This window comes from Habropoda laboriosa, unplaced genomic scaffold, assembly GCF_001263275.1.
Source record: "Habropoda laboriosa isolate 0110345459 unplaced genomic scaffold, ASM126327v1 scaffold387, whole genome shotgun sequence".
Classification (NCBI taxonomy): domain Eukaryota; kingdom Metazoa; phylum Arthropoda; class Insecta; order Hymenoptera; family Apidae; genus Habropoda; species Habropoda laboriosa.
Window position 1 is genome coordinate 950945 of NW_017100510.1, and position 21912 is coordinate 972856.

The 21912-nt window shown below is 38.1% G+C and overlaps 1 protein-coding gene across 1 annotated transcript in view; it reads right to left on the reverse strand.

Moving 5' to 3' along the window:
• Positions 1–1093: 1093 nt before the first annotated feature.
• LOC108576327 (octopamine receptor Oamb) overlaps positions 1094–21912 on the reverse strand; it is a 28861-nt gene continuing 8042 nt past the window's right edge. The window contains exons 2-9 of the mRNA XM_017939292.1: positions 14251–14388; positions 13152–13250; positions 12946–13073; positions 8531–8668; positions 6978–7260; positions 4488–4649; positions 3376–3686; positions 1094–1323 (exon numbers count right to left, since the gene is read on the reverse strand). Of these exons, the coding sequence (XP_017794781.1) occupies positions 1206–1323; positions 3376–3686; positions 4488–4649; positions 6978–7260; positions 8531–8668; positions 12946–13073; positions 13152–13250; positions 14251–14388 (1377 nt within the window). The 3' untranslated portion in view covers positions 1094–1205. The remainder of the gene's footprint in view (positions 1324–3375; positions 3687–4487; positions 4650–6977; positions 7261–8530; positions 8669–12945; positions 13074–13151; positions 13251–14250; positions 14389–21912) is intronic.

Sequence of the window (21912 nt, forward strand, 5' to 3'; positions counted from 1 at the left end):
GAGAAAGAATCGTAAATGGGGCACGTACAAAATGTCTCAACGCGAGTTTCTCCTTCTTCCTTTTTAATCCTCCTTTAAAACGGCATCGATGTACATATACATAACGCTTTACCTTCGTACACATGCGTGTAACTGCACGCGTGTGTGCGTATCTTAGGTTCCAAAATTAGTCTCGCCCATAATAAAGAAACAAAAAAAACAAAAAAAAAAATCCCCCAAAAAATGTCCACCTTCGTCACACTACTAACATATACAAACACACACACGCGTACAATATCCTTCGCAAGAAATCCTCCTTTCTCGATTTTTTTGAATGAACCCGTACGACACCGATATTATCGCGACGATTCGAGCAAAGGCGATCGTTACAACGCTATTATCACAAATAACGAACGAGGAACGGTAAAAAATCTACGGAAACAATGTGACGGCAACGATGGCGGTTAGCTGAGAGGCCAGAGGGAGCTTCGACAGCGCGTTCGCTTCCGGAAGGATAACCAGACCTTTTTAGTCTTAACATAGGCTGTGTACACATAGATATCGACACACGTACGTTACGTATTTAATGGATCACTTCTTTCTTTCCCCGTCGAAAAAAAACGCCCCCAAAAAAAAAACAGTCTTTTCTCACTATTAATCTTCTCTTCGTTCACACTTATTCACAACCAAGAAACCTCTCGAATGATTCGAATCGTTCGAACAGAGAGAACTCGCGACAACCTTGCGGCGAGAAAGCACAAGGTAAGTTCACTTGTTGGCAAAAGTGACACACCTACTTTATTCACAAAACTGTGTTTCTCCCCTGTTTCAGTTCGGTTCCTGTCCCGTTTCGTTTCGTTCTTCTCGTTAATTATTACACGTGTTCAGTCTCGAGCTACGGACTAGTATTGAGCGGAACCATATTTCTTCTTAGGAGCGTCTCTCTTTTTCTTCTCCCAACGGTCTGTGCAGATCGCGTGACTCGCCAGAGAAATGAAGTTAAGACACCGATGAAGCTCGACTGTTTGTTTCACGAATCTCAGGTGAATCCAGCTGATACTGATTTTTGTTTTGCTTTTTTTCGAATGGGTCGACCGTGCTCGATTTCGCGGCACTGTGACGTGGAGGCTGGACTATTCGGTGGCCCGTCAGAAGGACTGGATCCTCACTTTCGAGGTCCTCGAGTCGAAGGTGACGCGCTGCGCGCCACTCTTGGCACGCTACAGTCATCTGGACTCGCTCTGAGAGTGAACCGTGGGCTCTGAGCTTGGATCTGGGTCTGAATCGTCGATGGAGACTCCCTGTTGAGGCATTCGCATCGAGTAGCTCGGACTCCGGTCGTTTCTGCGAGCAGACGAGTGGACATTTTTTTGGGGAGGACTAACTAGCTGATTAACGAAATTTTGGGGTCTTTGAATTTTCAATCGAGAAAGGTGTGAGTGAACTCGGTGGAATTTTCCTTTTCTTCTTTTTTTGGGGGTGGGAATGTTGACTCTGAAATGACAGTCGGGGAAAAATTGCTGGAGTTTCGAAGGGTTAAAGATAAATGATCTTCGAGTTGGGAAAGGATGATGAGAATTATTGACGTATGAATGAGAATTTTCATCCTTTGAATTTTACATTACCAAGGGTGTGAATTTTGAGTAAGTAAACTCGGTGGAATTTTCTTTTTCTTCTTTTTTTTTGGGGAGAACCAACGCTGGTTTTCAACGATTAACCCTTTGATGAGTAAATAACAACTTTAACCCTTTGAATTTTTAATTAACAAGGGTGTGAATTTTGAGTAACTAAAATCAGTGGAATTTTCTTTTTCTTCTTTTTTTTTTGGGAATGTCGACTTTGGAGAGAACCAACGTTGGTTTTCAACGATTAACCCTTTGATGAATAAATAAGAATTTTAACACTTTGAATTTTAAATTAAGAAGTGTGTGAATTTTGAGTAACTAAAATCAGTGGAATTTTCTTTTTCTTCTTTTTTTGTGGGAATGCTGACTTTGGAGAGAACCAACGTTGGTTTTCAACGATTAACCCTTTGATGAGTAAATAAGAATTTTAACACTTTGAATTTTTAATTAACAAGGGTGTGAATTTTGAGTAACTAAAATCAGTGGAATTTTCATTTCCTTCCTTTTTCGTGAAATGTTGACTTTGGAGGGAACTAACACTGGTTTTCAACGATTAACCCTTTGATGAGTAAATGAGAACTTTAACCCTTTGAATTTTTAATTAACAAGGGTGTGAATTTTGAGTAACTAAAATCAGTGGAATTTTCATTTCCTTCCTTTTTCGTGAAATGTTGACTTTGGAGGGAACTAACACTGGTTTTCAACGATTAACCCTTTGATGAGTAAATGAGAACTTTAACCCTTTGAATTTTTAATTAACAAGGGTGTGAATTTTGAGTAACTAAAATCAGTGGAATTTTCATTTCCTTCCTTTTTCGTGAAATGTTGACTTTGGAGGGAACTAACACTGGTTTTCAACGATTAACCCTTTGATGAGTAAATGAGAACTTTAACCCTTTGAATTTTTAATTAACAAGGGTGTGAATTTTGAGTAACTAAAATCAGTGGAATTTTCATTTCCTTCCTTTTTCGTGAAATGTTGACTTTGGAGGGAACTAACACTGGTTTTCAACGATTAACCCTTTGATGAATAAATAAGAATTTTAACACTTTGAATTTTAAATTAAGAAGGGTGTGAATTTTGAGTAACTAAAATCAGTGGAATTTTCTTTTTCTTCTTTTTCTATGTTGACTCTGAAATGGCAGTCGAGGAAAAGTGTTTCGGGTTTCAAAGGGTTAAAGATTTCTTTGAAATTGGAAAAAGGTGACGAGAATTATTAGGCTGTTTAGATTGGTTCTGTTAGGTGAGGTCAGTGGATTTAAGTAGCTGTCAATAGTAATTCAGAGAAGTTGGAAGGTCTGGATGTTTCAGAGTATTGGCTTTCAATTTGCACAAATTAAGGAATCTCTAATTTAGGCTTGGATCACTTGGAAGACTGCTAATTTAGTCTTGGACCATTTAATTTCAACTTGAATCACTTGGAGGACTGTTATTTTGAACTAGGTCCATTAGATTCAATATCAGACAACTTGGAGAACCCCAATTCTACCTTTCGATATCGAATTTCAATTAAAATCGTTAAAAAATGATCTATTTCCAATTACAATTCTCCCGATAATCTCAAATATCAACTCAGATCAATCAATTCCAATTCTAACGTTCTCTAAAAGCGTCGATCTCAAACAAAATCACTGAAACAGCTTGAATTTCAATCTAAACTCCTCAAGTACCAATTTTATCATTCACGTTTCTATTTAAAGTACTCGAAAGTGTATTTCTTCGTTTAGAGTGTGCATGTTAGATCTCACTTTTAATTCAATCTGCGCTCACCTCATGGCCAATTGGCTGCCGTCGCTGCCGCGTCTCAGAGTGTTAGCTCTCTGCTTGCAGAAGCACTTGCAGATGATTCTCTTAAACGCGAACCGGAAGTCTTTGCTGAACAGCGCGTAGATACACGGGTTTATCGCCGAGTTGCAATAGCCCAGCCAAAATAACACGCTGAAAACTGTGGGATGGATGCAATTGGGGCAGAATGCGCGCACCAGGTACATCGTGAAGAATGGTAGCCAACAGAGGATGAATCCACCTACGATGATGCCGAGAGTCTTCGCGGCCTTCGTCTCCATTCGAAATCTCTTCACCTGAGGCAGAAATTGTTGCTCGTTTCATTTAGTTCCTATCGTATTTTCTGTCTTAGAATTTTTCGAATGAATCCCTGGAGAATTACCACGAAAACCGTGGAAATTAATTGGAAAAGTGAAATTACAAAATTAGAAATATTATTCAAAGTAATATCGATCTTTTAACGAAAATTTAGTGAAATTTAATTTGTTTAGATTACAATATTGTTTATTGAGAATTTTTCGAACTAATCTCTGGTGAATTATCACGAAAAAAATATGAAATAATGAGACAACAAATGGAGAAGTAGAAATACTAAATTAGGAATATTACTTATAACATTAATATCAATATTTTTAAGGAAAACTTATTGAAATTTAATATGTTTGGATTACAATATTATTTACTGAGAATCTCTGGAGGAATATCACGAAAACCGTGGAAAATAATTAGAAAAGTAAACTTACAAAATTAGGAATATTGTTTACAAAAATAATATCAATCTTTCAAGGAAAATTTATTGAAAGTTAATTTTCTTTAATATTAATTCACCAAAAATTCGTGAACTTTTACTTTACAAATCGCCTAAGAATTTTTCAAATCAATCTCTCGTAAATTATCACAAAAACCATGAGAAACAATAAAAAAATAAAATTACAAATATCATTTACAATACCAACACCAATGTTTCAACAAAAATGTATTAAAATTCAATTTACTTAAACTACAACACAAACCTCCCAAAAATTTCTAAACTTCCATTTCAAGAGCTCCTTTCACTTGGATTAATCCTAAAATTTCACAAACGGTATAAATTTCACCTGAGCTTTGATGTTCCTCTTGCCCATTTTCATCACTCTGGGCTTCTCTTCCGTGCCTGGCGTGAGTTCTTTCAGCGACACCTCGTCCCCCGTCATTTGACTCTCGCAGCTACTCCGTCTGCTCGGCCTCCTGGTGCTGCCAACCCTGTTGATACCGCTCACCTGTCGCGAACGTATCACCTCCACGTTTAACGACACCCTTTCCCGATCGTTTCCTCCGCGTACACGTAAACTACACGCGTCCTACGCTTTACGATCTCCTCGTAAACCCCCCAGCTTCTCCTCCTCCGCCGCCCCTTTTCAATCGTAAAGGCGAATCCACAGATACCCGCGGTATACAAGCTCTTTTCCGGGTTTCACTCGGTGAATTACTAACTCGAGAATCGTAAAAATCCGAAACTAAATGCTCGCTGGAGCGTTACCGGCGCATTATTCTCGTACACCGAGCTTGAATTATTCCGAGCGTCAACCATTTATGGCCCCCCCGTGTGTCTCTCTCTCTCCCCTTTCTTTATGCAAATATAGTAATCTTGGTGATACGGTACGGTGTGTAGGAAAAGTTCCCGTGATTCTAGGTTTAATAATTTGTGGAATGGAGGAAGGGGGAACGGGAGGAGAGATATTTCTCAGGTATAGTGATTCGAGTATTATTTGTTTAGGAGTGTGTGGAATATTAGAAATTTAGAAAAAAGCTGTTTTTGCAATTTTTAGGGGGTTAGAAAATTTTTTAATTTCCAGAGCAATTATGTATTTGTTCGAAAATTTGTGAAATATTGAAAATTCAAGGAAAAGTGATTTTTGCAATTTTTGAATGTTTGGAATTTGGGAAGAAGTCGTTTTTGCAATTTTTAGGGGGTTAGAAAATTTTCAGGTGTTCAGAGGGATAGTGTGTGTTTAAGAATGTGTGAAATTTTGAAAATTTAAGAAAAGACACTGTCATGTTGTATAATTGCGAGTGGGAAGAAATAATATATATTGTGATATTTGGAAAAGTAAAATTTTGGAATTTGGAAGTATTGAAGTTTGGAGATCTTTTACTTAATCTTCCTTAACTTAGTCACGTGCCATAATTGTAAGTGAGAAGAAATAACGTATATTGTGGTAATTATCTCTGGAAAATGAGGGTTCTCAAAGGATAAAATTTTGGAATTTGGAAGTATTGAATTTTGGAGATCTTGTACTTAATCTTCCTTAACTTAGTCACGTGCCATAATTGTAAGTGAGAAGAAATAACGTATATTGTGGTAATTATCTCTGGGAAATGAGGGTTCTCAAAGGATAAAATTTTGGAATTTGGAAGTATTGAAGTTTGGAGACTTTTTAATTAATATTACTTCACTGTGTCACATGGCATAATTTTTGAGTAGGGAGAAATAGTGTATATGGTGGTAATTATGTTTGGGAAATGAGAGTTTTGGAAAAGTAAAATTTTGGAATTTGGAAGTATTGAATTCTGGAGATTTTTTACTTAATTTTCCTTAACTTATAGTAATTCAAATATTATTTGTTCAAAAGTGCGTGGAATATTAGAAATTTAGAAAAAAGCTGTTTTTGCAATTTTTAGGTGGTTAGAAAATTTCTAGATTTCCAGAGCAGTAATGTATTTGTTCGAAAATTTGTGAAATATTGAAAATTCAAGGAAAAGTGATTTTTGCAATTTTCAGAAGTTTAGAAAAATTCTAGATTTCGAGAGCAATGACTATTTTTATATGTAAGATATTAAAAACTTTGAAATTCCACAAAGATTGAAAGAGAATTTGATTATTTCGAGAGTAACGAAGTTTTCGAATTTTTTCATATTTTTGGCGAAATTGGGAAAGTTTTTGAAGAAATGAGAGAAAGATTCGAGGACCGTGCCGGAGTTAAGTATCCTATTATGCCTCGGGTGAAGAGGGCGAAGCGTTCGAAACGCGAGGAAATTAATAAGTTTCTTATTTAGCAAGGTTTATTCGGGTTCTGTCTTTTTCCCGTGGACAGGATTTAAGGTAACGACGCGTGATTTCTTCCTCGTTGCCGGGAATTAAAAAGAGCTCGAGGGTTATTTAGATAGTGATAGAATTCAAGGTGTTCAGAGCCGCCGCTGAATATTTATGGAGACCTCTATACCTCTGCCAGGTTCCATCCTTCATTTACATTTCAGAAAATTTAATCGTTCGCGAGAGAAGCTAAAACTTTCGATAGAGAAAAAGAATAAGAAAATATAAATAACTTACGAAATAAACTAATTCAATAATCTCCTTATTATCCTTTATTGAAATTCTCCATAGTTTATCTCTCTGATAGATTTCCTCCAATTTTTCTAAAAATCCTCTGCTTTTGGAAATTATCTTCCTTTTTGCAATAAAACGAGTATTAATATTCTTCCAGATTCCTATCAATTTTTCTAAAAATCCTCGGCTCTTGGAAATTACGTTTCTTTTCACAGGAAAGTAATAACGACATAGAATGGGTGGTTTGGATGATAACAATTCATCTGAATGGAGAAATTACCTTCAGATGTGTGCTTCTTGGGGTGGGACATAGTTGACTGTGCGTCTGCCCGTTACTATAGTGCACAGAGGTCTGAGAGCATCTCGAGGGTGTTCTCTCGAGGGTGTTACACTTGGTATTCAGCGTCTCCGTGCTCGGATACGACACCGAGATCTTTATCTTCTCCCTTTTCACCGAGCTACGGCTATTCGACTCAGGGCTCCTCGGGCTACCATTGTTGCTCCCGTTGTGGACGCTTCCCCGACCTCGGTGGATCCTCAATGTCAACCTCTGTTCGTCGAATCTGAGCAGAAATTCACGTGGAATACATTAACTTTTCTTAATTTTTTCACCATTCAATCTCTAGTATCTCCTTTTTCCACTTCAATATTCTGTCGTCACAGAACATGGTCCACGTCTTCCGAAAAAAAAAAAGGAAGAAATGTGAATCTGTCGATCGTCTGAAATGTTGCAAATCTTCAACCTGAGATGATTCAATCCTTAGTATTTTCTTCTCGATTTTAATATTTAAACTTCGTGAAACATGGTCCACATCTTCCTAACTAAAACAAGTGTGAACCTAGCAATCATCTCAAATGTTGAAAATCTTCAACCCGAGATGATTCGATCTCTAGTATCTCCTTTTCAGACAGCATAAAATGTGGCCCATATTTCTCCCACCAATCCTTTAAAAAAAAAAAAGAAAACAGAAACCAAGAAATACGAATCTATGAATCACCTCAAAGTTCAAAATCTCCAACTTAAGTCTCTCAACAGTGCTCTAAATACACAAAAATCCTCAGGCATCCCTTAAACTTTTACAGCACCATGCAAATTGCAAGTTACATGGTATCATGTAACATGCTACATTTTACGCGAGACTTCGCTACATACATAATTCGTTCGCCGAGTAATAATCCCAATAACAATAATTAACGTGAAATAAATATCGTAACTTCTTCTTCTGTATAAATTCAGTAAATAAATAAATAAAGAGAAAGAATCGAAGATTTAAGGCTTTCAAGACCCCAAGCATAGTTATCATCGAGCTTTCAAGTGTGTGACGTTATCACCGCGTTTCACGAACCCTGACGAAATGAGCTGTAATGCTTAGGCTTTCATAATAAGTCGGAATACTTTTTTCACAAGGACACAGTTCACCCTCGAAAGCCCCAAAAAACAATTAAACACAAAAACCTTCCACCCTTCCCAATTTTTCCAAAACCACTGAAATTCACCCGACGTTGGGTCACATTTGACCCGGCCACCGTCTTATTCACGACAATCTCGCAACCCAACGATAAACCCAAGCAAAAAATTTAAGAATTAACCCGGTTACACGTTGCATAAAGCCAGCAAAGGGTTAAAGTAGAGCAGAAAGACAGCTTTGAAACAGCTGGATAACAGCGAATCAGTGGAACAAAAGCAACCCCCGTTTTAAAAGAGCTCGACTGAGAATTGTAGCGCGCGATCGACGTCGCTTCCGGTACAACGATCGAAAAGGAGACAGAATAAACGTCGCGTCGTGATTTCCCTTCCTTTACCATTTTATCCGGTTGGTGAAACATTTTTACCTGGATCCTAGCATTTTCGAGCCCTTTGTCGTACGGAAGCCTTGATTAATGGCCTTCGTGGTGGAGACGGCGGCGTTGTAGATCTTCCAATAGAAAAACAGCATGACCAGCATCGGTATATAGAAGGAACCCAGCGCGCTGGAAATAACAAATTTTTAATTTACAACGATACACCGGGAGAGAGGAGAGAGGTTATGTACGAAGGAGGATAATTTCGTTGCAGGAAAGGCATCTTTCGCCTTCTCTCATCCCTCGGGCGTTCTCAGACGCGGATCGCGTTTAATGGAGCCACCTGTTAAGTCCTTTCGTTCCGTTTCGTTTCGCTTCTCTGCCTCGAGAGGGGATTAATTAACGATCCTGCATTTCTATTTTCCTCGGTTCCTTTTTTCGTTTTATTTCAGCTTTGGATATACGCATTTCCTCGAAACGAGGTTTCAGGAGGTTTTAAAGGATGTTTGGAAAATAAGAGGCGATTAATGTGAGGGAAATTAGTGTCGAGTTGAGTGAAAAATTGTGGAATTGTGTATTTGGAAAATGAGAGATGATTAACCTGAGGGAAATTACTGCTGAGTTGAGTGAAAAATTGTAGAATTGTGTATTTGGAAAATTAGAGGTGATTAATTTGAGGGAAATTATTGTTGAGTTGAGTGAAAAATTGTGGAATTGTGTATTTGGAAAATAAGAGGCGATTAATGTGAGGGAAATTAGTGTCGAGTTGAGTGAAAAGTTGTGGAATTGTGTATTTGGGAAATGGAAGATGATAGTTTGAGGGAAATTAGTGTTGAGTTGAGTGAAAAATTGTGGAATTGTGTATTTGGAAAATAAGAGGCGATTAATGTGAGGGAAATTAGTGTCGAGTTGAGTGAAAAGTTGTGGAATTGTGTATTTGGAAAATGAGAGATGATTAATCTGAGGGAAATTACTGTTGAGTTGAGTGAAAAACTGTAGAATTGTGTATTTGGAAAATTAGAGGTGATTAATTTCAGGGAAATTACTGTTGAGTTATTCTACAATTTATGTGAAATTATCAAGTTTGACGTGCTGAATTTTTTAAATAAATTAGAAATTTGCGAAATGGTGACTTAAACTACCCCTAATTTTACATGAATCGAAGATGACTGATTTGGGTGGACAGTATGAAATTACAAATTGCAAAAAGTACAATTTTTGAAATTGATACTAAACTAAAATTTCAAAATTAAATAAAAAAAAAATCTGTACGGAATTCTAAATCATTCTCTACGCCAAAATTCTTCCCTCAAAGGCAACTAAATACACAACACCCTCCCTCGTAACGAATTCACGAAAATTCAACATTAACGAATCATTTGTGTGATTGTGCTCCAATTCAATTCATGCACGTTCTCGCTAAAAGATCCAGGACGAATCGAAGAGATTGTATATATGTACGTGAAACGGTAGGATGGAAAAGGAACCCGTGTAGTTTTCATTGAATTTCAGTGTGCCGCTTTGACATATCTTTTTCTATATAACCAAGGGAAGATACGAAACGCTGGTACATTCGCAGATAGCCTTGTAAACTTCGTGTCTATGGATAAAGCTACTGTTTGTCTACAGTATTGCTCTTTGTATCAGATAAGGGATCAACTTGTGTCCCTTTGTTGACACGAGCACAATAGACGCTGATGAATAGAGGGCGTTTTATCTTCTATCTTTCGATCTCTCCTGCGACACTGGAAAAACGAAACGAACTCGAGTATGAAATTTCGCGTCGACGATCGCGTATCCTTTTGCAGATGACGGAAGGCGTCCTGCACGCTGATTTAAAGATATACTTCTGTACTTTGCACACTGTTCCAGACTGTGATGTTTTTGAAAATTTTACGAACGAAGCTGGTATTTTTTTCAGTTCATTTTTTTATGCAAAATCGGGCAGATTTTTGTGGTAGCTTTTACTGCACCACTGTGAGAACTAATATTAATGAATTTAGTATTGTACCCCCAGAATTTCTGTTTCATAATTATTTCTATATTTTGAGTAGAAACTTTTGTTAATAATATTTGCAATATTTAAAAATATTGTTTCATGATTTAGAACTTAGAAATCTCTTGGAAATGTATTTTAGTGACTTGGAATTTTGCAAACTGCATGAATAATTTAATAGTTGTAAATAAATTGCTCCACGATTCGATATTTAAATGGTTAAAGGTGGAAGGTGGGCAATTCGATGTTAAAATCACAGTTTCTTCAGAACTTTTACATTTTCCCATCCAAAAAATCTTATTGCTCAATTTCACATTACTATTTCTCAAAATTTCAGCAAATATACTTCTTTAACTATAATTCAAACATTACAGAATTGCAAATGATTTACCTCAAAAGATTCCTTTGTCGGAAAAAGCGCAAATATCGGTGCTCATCTGCCACACCATCTGTTACTATAATAACCACGTCATTCTTCCTCGCTATCGCGTCATCGATCGACGTCAATTCCGATGCACCAGCCGCTGTATCTTTTTCTACTCGCGCGACACGTGCTCGAGGAAAGGAAAGCGTTTTTCTTTTTTTCTTTTTTTTCGTTTGATCCACGTGAAAAAGTGAAATATCGCGAGCAAAGTGAAACTGATAACGCCTGGTAGCCAGGAACGATCGTAAATTCGCCTAACACACGATGGAACATTAACCGTCTACTCAGTGGTTGATTTAGATGCGGCGTCGCGCATAAACCGGCGTGGATTGATGCACGGTGTGATCACGATAACGTGGTAAGAATAGACGCGCCATTTGCCAGAAATTCAGACCTCCCTCTCGATGTCCTAATAATTCCTGTTACCGCGGTGAATTCGCGCCTGCTGGAACTCGATTACGCCGACAATTTAGTTCTACTGTATCCTCTGTGCCGTGTATCATAATTCTGAGTTGGAGGAAACTGTACCTCGTTGGGATGATTGTGGTTGAGAAATTTTGGAATTTGGAAGTATTGAAGTTTGGAGATTTTTTGATTAATATTGCTTCACTGTGTCACGCGGCATAATTTTTGAGCAGGGAGAAATAGTGTATATTGTGGTAACTATGTTTGGGAAAAGTAAAATTTTGGAATTTGGAAGTACTGAAGTTTGGAGATTTTTTAATTAATATTGCTTCACTGTGTCACGTGGCATAACTGTGAGTAGGGAGAAATATTGTATATGGTGGTAATTATGTTTGGGAAATGAGAGTTTTGGAAAAGTAAAATTTTGGAATTTGGAAGTACTGAAGTTTGGAGACTTTTTAATTAATATTGCTTCACTGTGTCACGTGGCATAATTTTTGAGCAGGGAGAAATAGTGTATATTGTGGTAATTATGTTTGGGAAACAAGGGTTTTGGAAAAGTAAAATTTTGGAATTTGGAAGTACTGAAGTTTGGAGACTTTTTAATTAATATTGCTTCACTGCGTCACGTGGCATAATTGTGAGTAGGGAGAAATAATGTATATTGTGATAATTATGTTTTGGTAAAGTAAAGTTTTGCAATTTGGAAGAATTGAAGTTTGGAGACTTTTTAATTAATATTGCTTCACTGTGTCACGTGGCATAACTGTGAGTAGGGAGAAATATTGTATATTGTGGTAACTATGTTTGGGAAAAGTAAAATTTTGGAATTTGGAAGTACTGAAGTTTGGAGACTTTTTAATTAATATTGCTTCACTGTGTTACGTGGCATAATTGTGAGTAGGGAGAAATATTGTATATGGTGGTAATTATGTTTGAGAAATGAGGGTTTTAGAAAAGTAAACTTTTGGAAATTACAAGTTTTCAAATTTGGAGATTTGTTAGTTCATTTCCCTCCACTGTGTCACATGGCATGATTGTAAGTAAGGAGAAATAATGTATATTGTGATGATTATGTTCGGAAATGAGGGTTTTCAAAGAGTAAATTTTTGGAAATTGCAATGTCGAAATTTGAAAATTTTTCAATTGATTTCAACATCGAAGGTTCAAGATTTCCGAGGATTAACGTGGCAGCACTATGAAATTGGCACTATCGAAGCGCGTCAAATTTTCCGAATTTCCACCTACCGACGCATCATAAAATTTCATATTTACCATAGATACCCCAGTATCGAGGCGTGAAAATTTCGCAACGCGGAAGCGTAGAAATTTCAACGCATTCAATTATCAAAACCAACGAAACTTCAATATCGAAACATCAAAAAACTCCCCCAGCTCCTAATCCCCCAAAAATGTTCCTCAAACTGTCATTCTAAATTTTTCCGAATTTCTGAAAAATCTTCATCTCTGAAATTTCCATCGAAATTGCTTTTCCGCTCCGTTTCAGCAACCCTCGTCTCAGCAATTTCCTCCTGCACTCCGATAAAAGGGACAATTTTCCCTGAGAATTCTTCTCCGACAAATCAAGAACGCGGCTTCTATTTTACTCTCGCGGAGCACCAGTTTCGCCGTCTCACTCACCTGTAGACGACGTAGCCAGCGTCGTTGGTCAGCTCGCAGATCCAGGAACACGGTTTCACCGGGACCAAGATGGTGGTGGTGTTGAACGGCCCGTTCTGAGAGAATGTCACGTTGTACGCGGGATGAGACTGTGAAACGAAGGGAAGAAAGTAGAAGGACAGCGTGTAACGGGGGAACAAACTGTCCACTGTGCTTCTGATAGTTACCCGTTTGTCTTTCCAACCGACCAGGGGTGGGAAGCAGATGATGAAGCTCAGAATCCACACGGTAGCGACCAGCAGCCTCGCTCTCTTCGGCGACATGATCTATATTTTCAAGGTAATTTTCGACGTTACTCTCCGGTGTATTAACAGGAGACGTTGAATTTGTGTTTTATGTTTGTTAAACACGGGGTGTCTTTGGGAATATTTTTAATCTTTTCAGGAATATTTGGGTATTTGTTTGAAGCTTCACGAATACTTGGGAAGTTTTTTAAAGCTTCAGGAACGTTTGGGAATTTTTTTGAAGCTTCAGGAATACTTGGGAATATTTAGAAATTCTTGGAAGGCTTTGTGAAGCTTTGGAATTTCTTGCGAGTGCTTAGAGATCTCTGGGAATTTTGCAGGCATTTCTGGGAATCTTTGAGAAGGTTTGGAAAACTGAGTATTTTTGAAAACGCTTAGAAATCTAAGGTAATTTTCGACGTTATTCACCGTGAATTGCTGGATCAATAGGAGACGTTAAATTTGTTTTCTTACGGAGTATATCTGTGATTATTTGGGAATTTTCAGAAATTCTTGGAAGGCTTTGTGAAGCTTTATAATTTCTTGCGAGTGTTTAGAGATCTCCAGGAATTTTGCAGAAACTTCTAGGAATCTTTGGAAGGCTCAGGAAATCTCCGAGTATTTTTGAAAACGCTTAGAATTCTCTGTAAGCCTCCAGTAATTTTTAATTTTCCACTATCGAAACCTTCTATTGTATAAATTCCGAGAAACGTTTGGAAGGCTTAGTAAATCAAAAATGTCCATCCTGCTGTATTTCCTCAATACTCAATCCAAATTTCCACGACAGAAATCCACGAAACAATCGCAATTATTCAATTCGTATACTTATCTATCGCGCGGATCAACGTGTCGCAAGAGTCGAATGTTCCAAGTTCAATAACAGTCGATCAGTTAACCCGTTCGAAGGGACACAGGCTATTTGAGGACAGAAGAGGAGGAGGAGGTAAAGCGTAGGAGACAAACTATAGGAGACAAATGGCTTCGTCGAGCGTTGCCCGTACACCTGTTCCACGAAATCGAATAACCGGTAAATGGTACTTGCCTGAGGATAACTGACTGGCCTGGTCACCGCTAAGTATCTATCCAGGCTGATGGCACACAAATTCAATATCGAAGCCGTGCACATCCATACGTCCACCGCCAGCCAGATGGAGCACCATATATCACCGTATATCCAGACCTTGGAAACGTGAATCGCATAGTAATTCATTATTTCTTAGTCAATTTCCTGTAAGAGTTTGCCTTATATTGAGAAATATTTTATTTAACTTGAAATTAATAGCGATGGTGAATCGCATAGTCAATTTTCTGACGGAGTTCATTTTATATCGAGGAAAAAGGGAGTTGATCAACTTTTTATTAAATTTGAAAGTAATAGTAATGGTGAATCGCATAGAAATTCAGTAATTCCTGGTCAATTTTCTGTTAAAGTTAGTCTTACATTGAGAAAAAAAGGAGTTGATCAATTTTTTATTAAATTTGAAAGTAATAGTAATGGTGAATCGCATAGAAATTCAGTAATTCCTGGTCAATTTTCTGTTAAAGTTAGTCTTACATTGAGAAAAAAAGGAGTTGATCAATTTTTTATTAAATTTGAAAGTAATAGTAATGGTGAATCGCATAGAAATTCAGTAATTCCTGGTCAATTTTCTGTTAAAGTTAGTCTTACATTGAGAAAAAAAGGAGTTGATCAATTTTTTATTAAATTTGAAAGTAATAGTAATGGTGAATCGCATAGAAATTCAGTAATTCCTGGTCAATTTTCTGTTAAAGTTCGTCTTATTAATATTGAGAGAAAGGGAGTTGATGAATTTTCTATTTAATTTGAAATTAATAGCGGCGGCGCTGAAATTGATATTAAGTTAGTATGTAATGGAATTCAATTCGAACGTGCAATTGCTACCGAAGCTTAGTTGCTTTCACTAAAAGATGAACATTTTCAGCTCACACGTTTCTCTTTCTTCGATTATTAATATCAATTGAGATAGTTTCGAGAGATGAGCGTAATTGGGGAGGTTCAGAGTGCGATCTATATTCTCCAACCATGATTTACAGTATCATACTCAATTTTAATTCATCAGTTCCATTATTACAATAATCTACAATCTCCAAATTAATTACCGTGTACGTTCAATTAACGAGTGAAAATTCATTCAATCTACATTCTCCAACCATAATTCATGAAACTATACAGACACATTTCCAATAAACTTCAAGCATCGATATCACTATATCACAATAATCTACAATCCCCGCACTTACGCTACGTCGCTATTCACAAGTACCACGAGAATTTGAACTAAAAGTGTCCTCAAAAAATTAATAGCGACGGCGTTGAAATTGATATTAAGTTAGTATGTAATGGAATTCAATTCGAACGTGCAATTGCTACCGAAGCTTAGTTGCTTTTACTAAAAGATGAACATTTTCAGCTCACACGTTTCTCTTTCTTCGATTATTAATATCAATTGAGATAGTTTCAAGAGATGAGCGTAATTGGGGAGGTTCAGAGTGCGATCTATATTCTCCAACCATGATTTACAGTATCATACTCAATTTTAATTCATCAGTTCCATTATTACAATAATCTACAATCTCCAAATTAATTACCGTGTACGTTCAATTAACGAGTGAAAATTCATTCAATCTACATTCTCCAACCATAATTCATGAAACTATACAGACACATTTCCAATAAACTTCAAGCATCGATATCACTATATCACAATAATCTACAATCCCCGCACTTACGCTACGTCGCTATTCACAAGTACCACGAGAATTTGAACTAAAAGTGTCCTCAAAAAAAAGGAGAAAAAAAAAATGAATCTACATCTCATCAGTTCCAAGGTGAAAATTGAAAAATTCCACGCTAATCCCTATTTCGATGGTATAAATTCTCCTCGATGGGTTTCTGCATCGTCGTTATCCTCTCTTCTCCTTCGTTTTTAGATAGCTCGGGTTATAGAGTCGCGGAGGAATGCACGTTTCAACGATACATCCTCCTTCGAAGCGGCACAATACCTTCATCCATCCCCATTCAACGTTTCAATCTCCTCGCCTCCTCTCGAACACCGAAACCAATACTCCAGCAGTGCATCCAACAGTGCCTGGTGCAAAGCTGATTCGAGAAAGTCGCAGGGTTTCCGCGGCCTGGGGAATGCGACGAGCTTCTCGGATTCGTGTGTTTGCGTTATTGAACGGGGGGGTTCTCGTGCTTCCACAACCACGGCATACATCCAGCGATTATCCAACATTCGGCTCTCCGACCGGAAAATTAAATTCGAAACGAAGAAGAGTGGTTCGCTTTTTGCGTTTTTTTTTTTTGGTATAGGATTTTTGGAATTTTCACTTTCACCCTGTTTCCCATGGACTCTTCATCCCCAAATTATCCTTCAGAAGCAATTTTAATTAACCCTAATGCGTTCTCCCGTTCCATCACACCTATACTTAAGGCGTTAGGTCAAAAAAGACCCAAAGACCTTATGCGTAACAATTGTTGTTACCAGAACGCCATATGAACAGAAACAATAAGCTTTCAATATGGCGTTAAGGGAACAGAAATTCGTTAACAGCAAAAGTTATTAAAAAAATTAGAAAGCGACGGGTCAAAAAAGACCCAAAGGCTGTACTAAGGTTAATTTGAATCTTCATTCGCCTTCTTAGAATTATTCATCCCAGTGTCACTGTAAAATTATCCTCCAAAAAACAATTTTACTTCTTTTTAATCCCTCTCCTCTTTGCAATTATTCATCCCAACTACCCCAAATTTCTCAGAATCTTTATTCCCAAATTATCCCCCAAAAAATTAATTCTATTTCACTTTAACCCTCTTTTTCCTCTTTACAATCATTCATCCCAATTTTTTCCAATTTTCCATAGTACCTACATTCCCAAATTACCTTTAAAAAATTAATTCTATTTCATTTTAACCCCCTTCCTCCTCTGTACGATTATTCATGCCAATTTTCCCTTAGATTTCTCATAGAATCTTTATCCCAAAATTATCCCTCTAAAAAAATTACTTCTATCTCATTTTAATATTCCTTACAATTATTCCTCCCAATTTCCCTTCAAAATTCCCATAGAATCTCAATCCCAAAATTATCCCTCAAAAAACAATTTTACTGCCCCTTAATCATCCTCCCCGTCCTCACAATTACAGATCCCAGTTACCCCAAATTTCCCAAAGAATCATCACACCCAAATTATCTCCAAGAAACGAAATCAATTCTATTTCATTACAACTCTCATCCTCCTCTCAATTATTCATCTCAATTTCCCCAAATCTCCCACAGAATTTTCATCCCCGAATTACCCCCTCAAATTTAATTCCTCCAAATTTCTCACAAAAGAACCTTCATCTCCAAATCACCTCCTGAAAAAAAAAACAATTCCATTCGCCTTCCATCGTTGTCATCCAAGTGACCCAAAATCCTATTACTCAACGGCCATAATCGAGCAGGCTGACGCTCGTTTCCCGGCGCATTACCCTCCGTTATCATACTCAATTTTAATTCATCAGTTCCATTATTACAATAATCTACAATCTCCAAATTAATTACCGTGTACGTTCAATTAACGAGTGAAAATTCATTCAATCTACATTCTCCAACCATAATTCATGAAACTATACAGACACATTTCCAATAAACTTCAAGCATCGATATCACTATATCACAATAATCTACAATCCCCGCACTTACGCTACGTCGCTATTCACAAGTACCACGAGAATTTGAACTAAAAGTGTCCTCAAAAAAAAGGAGAAAAAAAAAATGAATCTACATCTCATCAGTTCCAAGGTGAAAATTGAAAAATTCCACGCTAATCCCTATTTCGATGGTATAAATTCTCCTCGATGGGTTTCTGCATCGTCGTTATCCTCTCTTCTCCTTCGTTTTTAGATAGCTCGGGTTATAGAGTCGCGGAGGAATGCACGTTTCAACGATACATCCTCCTTCGAAGCGGCACAATACCTTCATCCATCCCCATTCAACGTTTCAATCTCCTCGCCTCCTCTCGAACACCGAAACCAATACTCCAGCAGTGCATCCAACAGTGCCTGGTGCAAAGCTGATTCGAGAAAGTCGCAGGGTTTCCGCGGCCTGGGGAATGCGACGAGCTTCTCGGATTCGTGTGTTTGCGTTATTGAACGGGGGGGTTCTCGTGCTTCCACAACCACGGCATACATCCAGCGATTATCCAACATTCGGCTCTCCGACCGGAAAATTAAATTCGAAACGAAGAAGAGGAGTGGTTCGCTTTTTGCGTTTTTTTTTTTTTGGTATAGGATTTTTGGAATTTTCACTTTCACCCTGTTTCCCATGGACTCTTCATCCCCAAATTATCCTTCAGAAGCAATTTTAATTAACCCTAATGCGTTCTCCCGTTCCATCACACCTATACTTAAGGCGTTAGGTCAAAAAAGACCCAAAGACCTTATGCGTAACAATTGTTGTTACCAGAACGCCATATGAACAGAAACAATAAGCTTTCAATATGGCGTTAAGGGAACAGAAATTCGTTAACAGCAAAAGTTATTAAAAAAATTAGAAAGCGACGGGTCAAAAAAGACCCAAAGGCTGTACTAAGGTTAATTTGAATCTTCATTCGCCTTCTTAGAATTATTCATCCCAGTGTCACTGTAAAATTATCCTCCAAAAAACAATTTTACTTCTTTTTAATCCCTCTCCTCTTTGCAATTATTCATCCCAACTACCCCAAATTTCTCAGAATCTTTATTCCCAAATTATCCCCCAAAAAATTAATTCTATTTCACTTTAACCCTCTTTTTCCTCTTTACAATCATTCATCCCAATTTTTTCCAATTTTCCATAGTACCTACATTCCCAAATTACCTTTAAAAAATTAATTCTATTTCATTTTAACCCCCTTCCTCCTCTGTACGATTATTCATGCCAATTTTCCCTTAGATTTCTCATAGAATCTTTATCCCAAAATTATCCCTCTAAAAAAATTACTTCTATCTCATTTTAATATTCCTTACAATTATTCCTCCCAATTTCCCTTCAAAATTCCCATAGAATCTCAATCCCAAAATTATCCCTCAAAAAACAATTTTACTGCCCCTTAATCATCCTCCCCGTCCTCACAATTACAGATCCCAGTTACCCCAAATTTCCCAAAGAATCATCACACCCAAATTATCTCCAAGAAACGAAATCAATTCTATTTCATTACAACTCTCATCCTCCTCTCAATTATTCATCTCAATTTCCCCAAATCTCCCACAGAATTTTCATCCCCGAATTACCCCCTCAAATTTAATTCCTCCAAATTTCTCACAAAAGAACCTTCATCTCCAAATCACCTCCTGAAAAAAAAAACAATTCCATTCGCCTTCCATCGTTGTCATCCAAGTGACCCAAAATCCTATTACTCAACGGCCATAATCGAGCAGGCTGACGCTCGTTTCCCGGCGCATTACCCTCCGTTAAGACGGGAACGCTCGCTGACACGTCGATGGAGCCTCATATACTGGCCGTTGCGCATAATGCGTTCCCGTGAGTGCACGCAGCAGGTGCAACAGGGGCCGTGAGCGACGGCACACGCTTTCAACCAATGCAACCACCTGTTTCGAATTACCCTCGACTTCTGTCCTCGCCTCGTTGTTCCATTTGATTAATCAATCCTCTTTCTCTCTCTATCTCTCTACGGCGATAACGCGCGCCCGTTATTAAACCGACCACCGGAATATCTGCGAATAAACCTCCGCGCGCTAATCACTCTTCTTGTGAAATTTCTGTCCCTGTGTATACCGAAAGTGTGAATTTTATTTTCCAGTTTCTTTGTTCAATACAAATAGAATTTTCTGTGACGTTCGCTATTTTAATTCCACTTCTATTTATTTGGTCAGTATTGTTTTTTATGTAAGATTGTGGGATCAATTCGTTAGGAAAAAGTATATACCCTGTCGTATAGCCAGCTCAGCGCAACTGCCTTCTCGTTCCGGGGCTCGCGTTCCTCTTCTACGCTTCGCTTTTCGCTCACGCCGCGCCAGTACGCGCCACGCGCTCTCACGCGTGTCGGACCCGATCGCCGGCGGATCAGTCACCACAAGAGTATGGTCGAGGAAGCGTTGGGACTCGCGCTGGTCTATGACCCGCAGACCGAGAGGTCCCAAACGCCTTGACACCCCCACGCGCTAAGGGCTGGGTCAGGTAAGGACTCGCGCGACGAGGACCTTGCTCCGAGGAAACCCCCAACCTTTTTTTTTTTTCGTGGAGGAAATCTTCTAAAAGACACCGCCTCCTGGGGATCAGGCGGTAATGTGAGACTCTTACTCACTAAAACCTCCACGGTGATCCTCTTCTACGCTTCGCTTTTCGCTCACGCCACGCCGGTACGCGCCTCACGCTCTCACGCGTGTCGGACCCGATCGCCGGCGGATCAGTCACCACAAGAGTATGGTCGAGGAAGCGTTGGGACTCGCGCTGGTCTATGACCCGCAGACCAAGAGGTCCCAAATGCCTTAACACCCCCACGCGCTAAGGGCTGGGTCAGGCAAGGACTCCCAACCTGTGCCAGGGTTTCCCGGAGGCAACAGAGGGGCGTTAAGGCTCGTATATAAGGACGCGTTAAATAAGAATGCAACAGATTGTATTAGAACGAATAAAGGTCCCAAACGCCTTGACACCCCCACGCGCTAAGGGCTGGGTCAGGCAAGGACCCCCAACCTGTGCCAGGGTTTCCCGGAGGCAAGAGAGGGGCGTCAAGGCACGTATATAGGACGCGTTAAATAAGAATGCAACAGATTGTATTAGAACGAATTAGGAAGCGTGTAGTTGATAAGGACGGACCAGAAAGGAACGAGACGTCAACGATAGACTGACGAAGAAATATAGTTTTCAAAATTAGTTTAAATAATGCTGACAAATATTATTTAGACCAAAAGCCCTTACATTTATTAACCCTCGTACGTTCCTCAGAAATAGTTACGCAAGAGATCCTCGGGTGAGATTTCACTCATTGTCGCTCTATATTTTGCTTAATGTTATTAGTAATCTTTTACAGTATGTTCCATTGAAACTTAGTTAAATCTGTGAATCTCAAATACACCAAGGCATCCAGAAAGAAATCAAGCATAGTACAGCATCTGGAAAGAGGCTACGGCTGAATTTCCACCCGAGGTGCGTGTAGGGTTAATGGTAGATGAGTATTTCTCTTTAGATAAATAGTCAGTGAAAATGAATATTTTGGTCAATGTGAATAATTCATTTATTATTTTGTTTATTAATTTCTTTTCTAGTCTGTCAAATTTAAATTTTTGGTTAAGTTAGGTTAGGTTAGGATATTTTATTATACACGCAGACTATCAATTTAAAATACTGTCAAATTAATACGTTTACTAATGTTTTATTGAAAACACTGACAGTTTTTGTATTAATTAATGTTATACTAACCTACATTACGCACTGTTCTATTTAAAATACTGATCAAAAATTCGTTAAAACACCGACTCGATAAATAGCAACTTTTCAATTTACAAAGCTTCCTCCTGAATTTTTTATTTACACAAGCTCAACGAAAGGATAATATTTAATATTCCTTTCAATTCGTCATGGAACACGTTGAATTGGTTACTTTTTTGAAATTTTTTGTCTCTCAGTTCTGAATGAAAATTGCCACGAAAATTACCCCGAATAAATTTTAATTCCTCAGAATTTCAATAATGCCACCA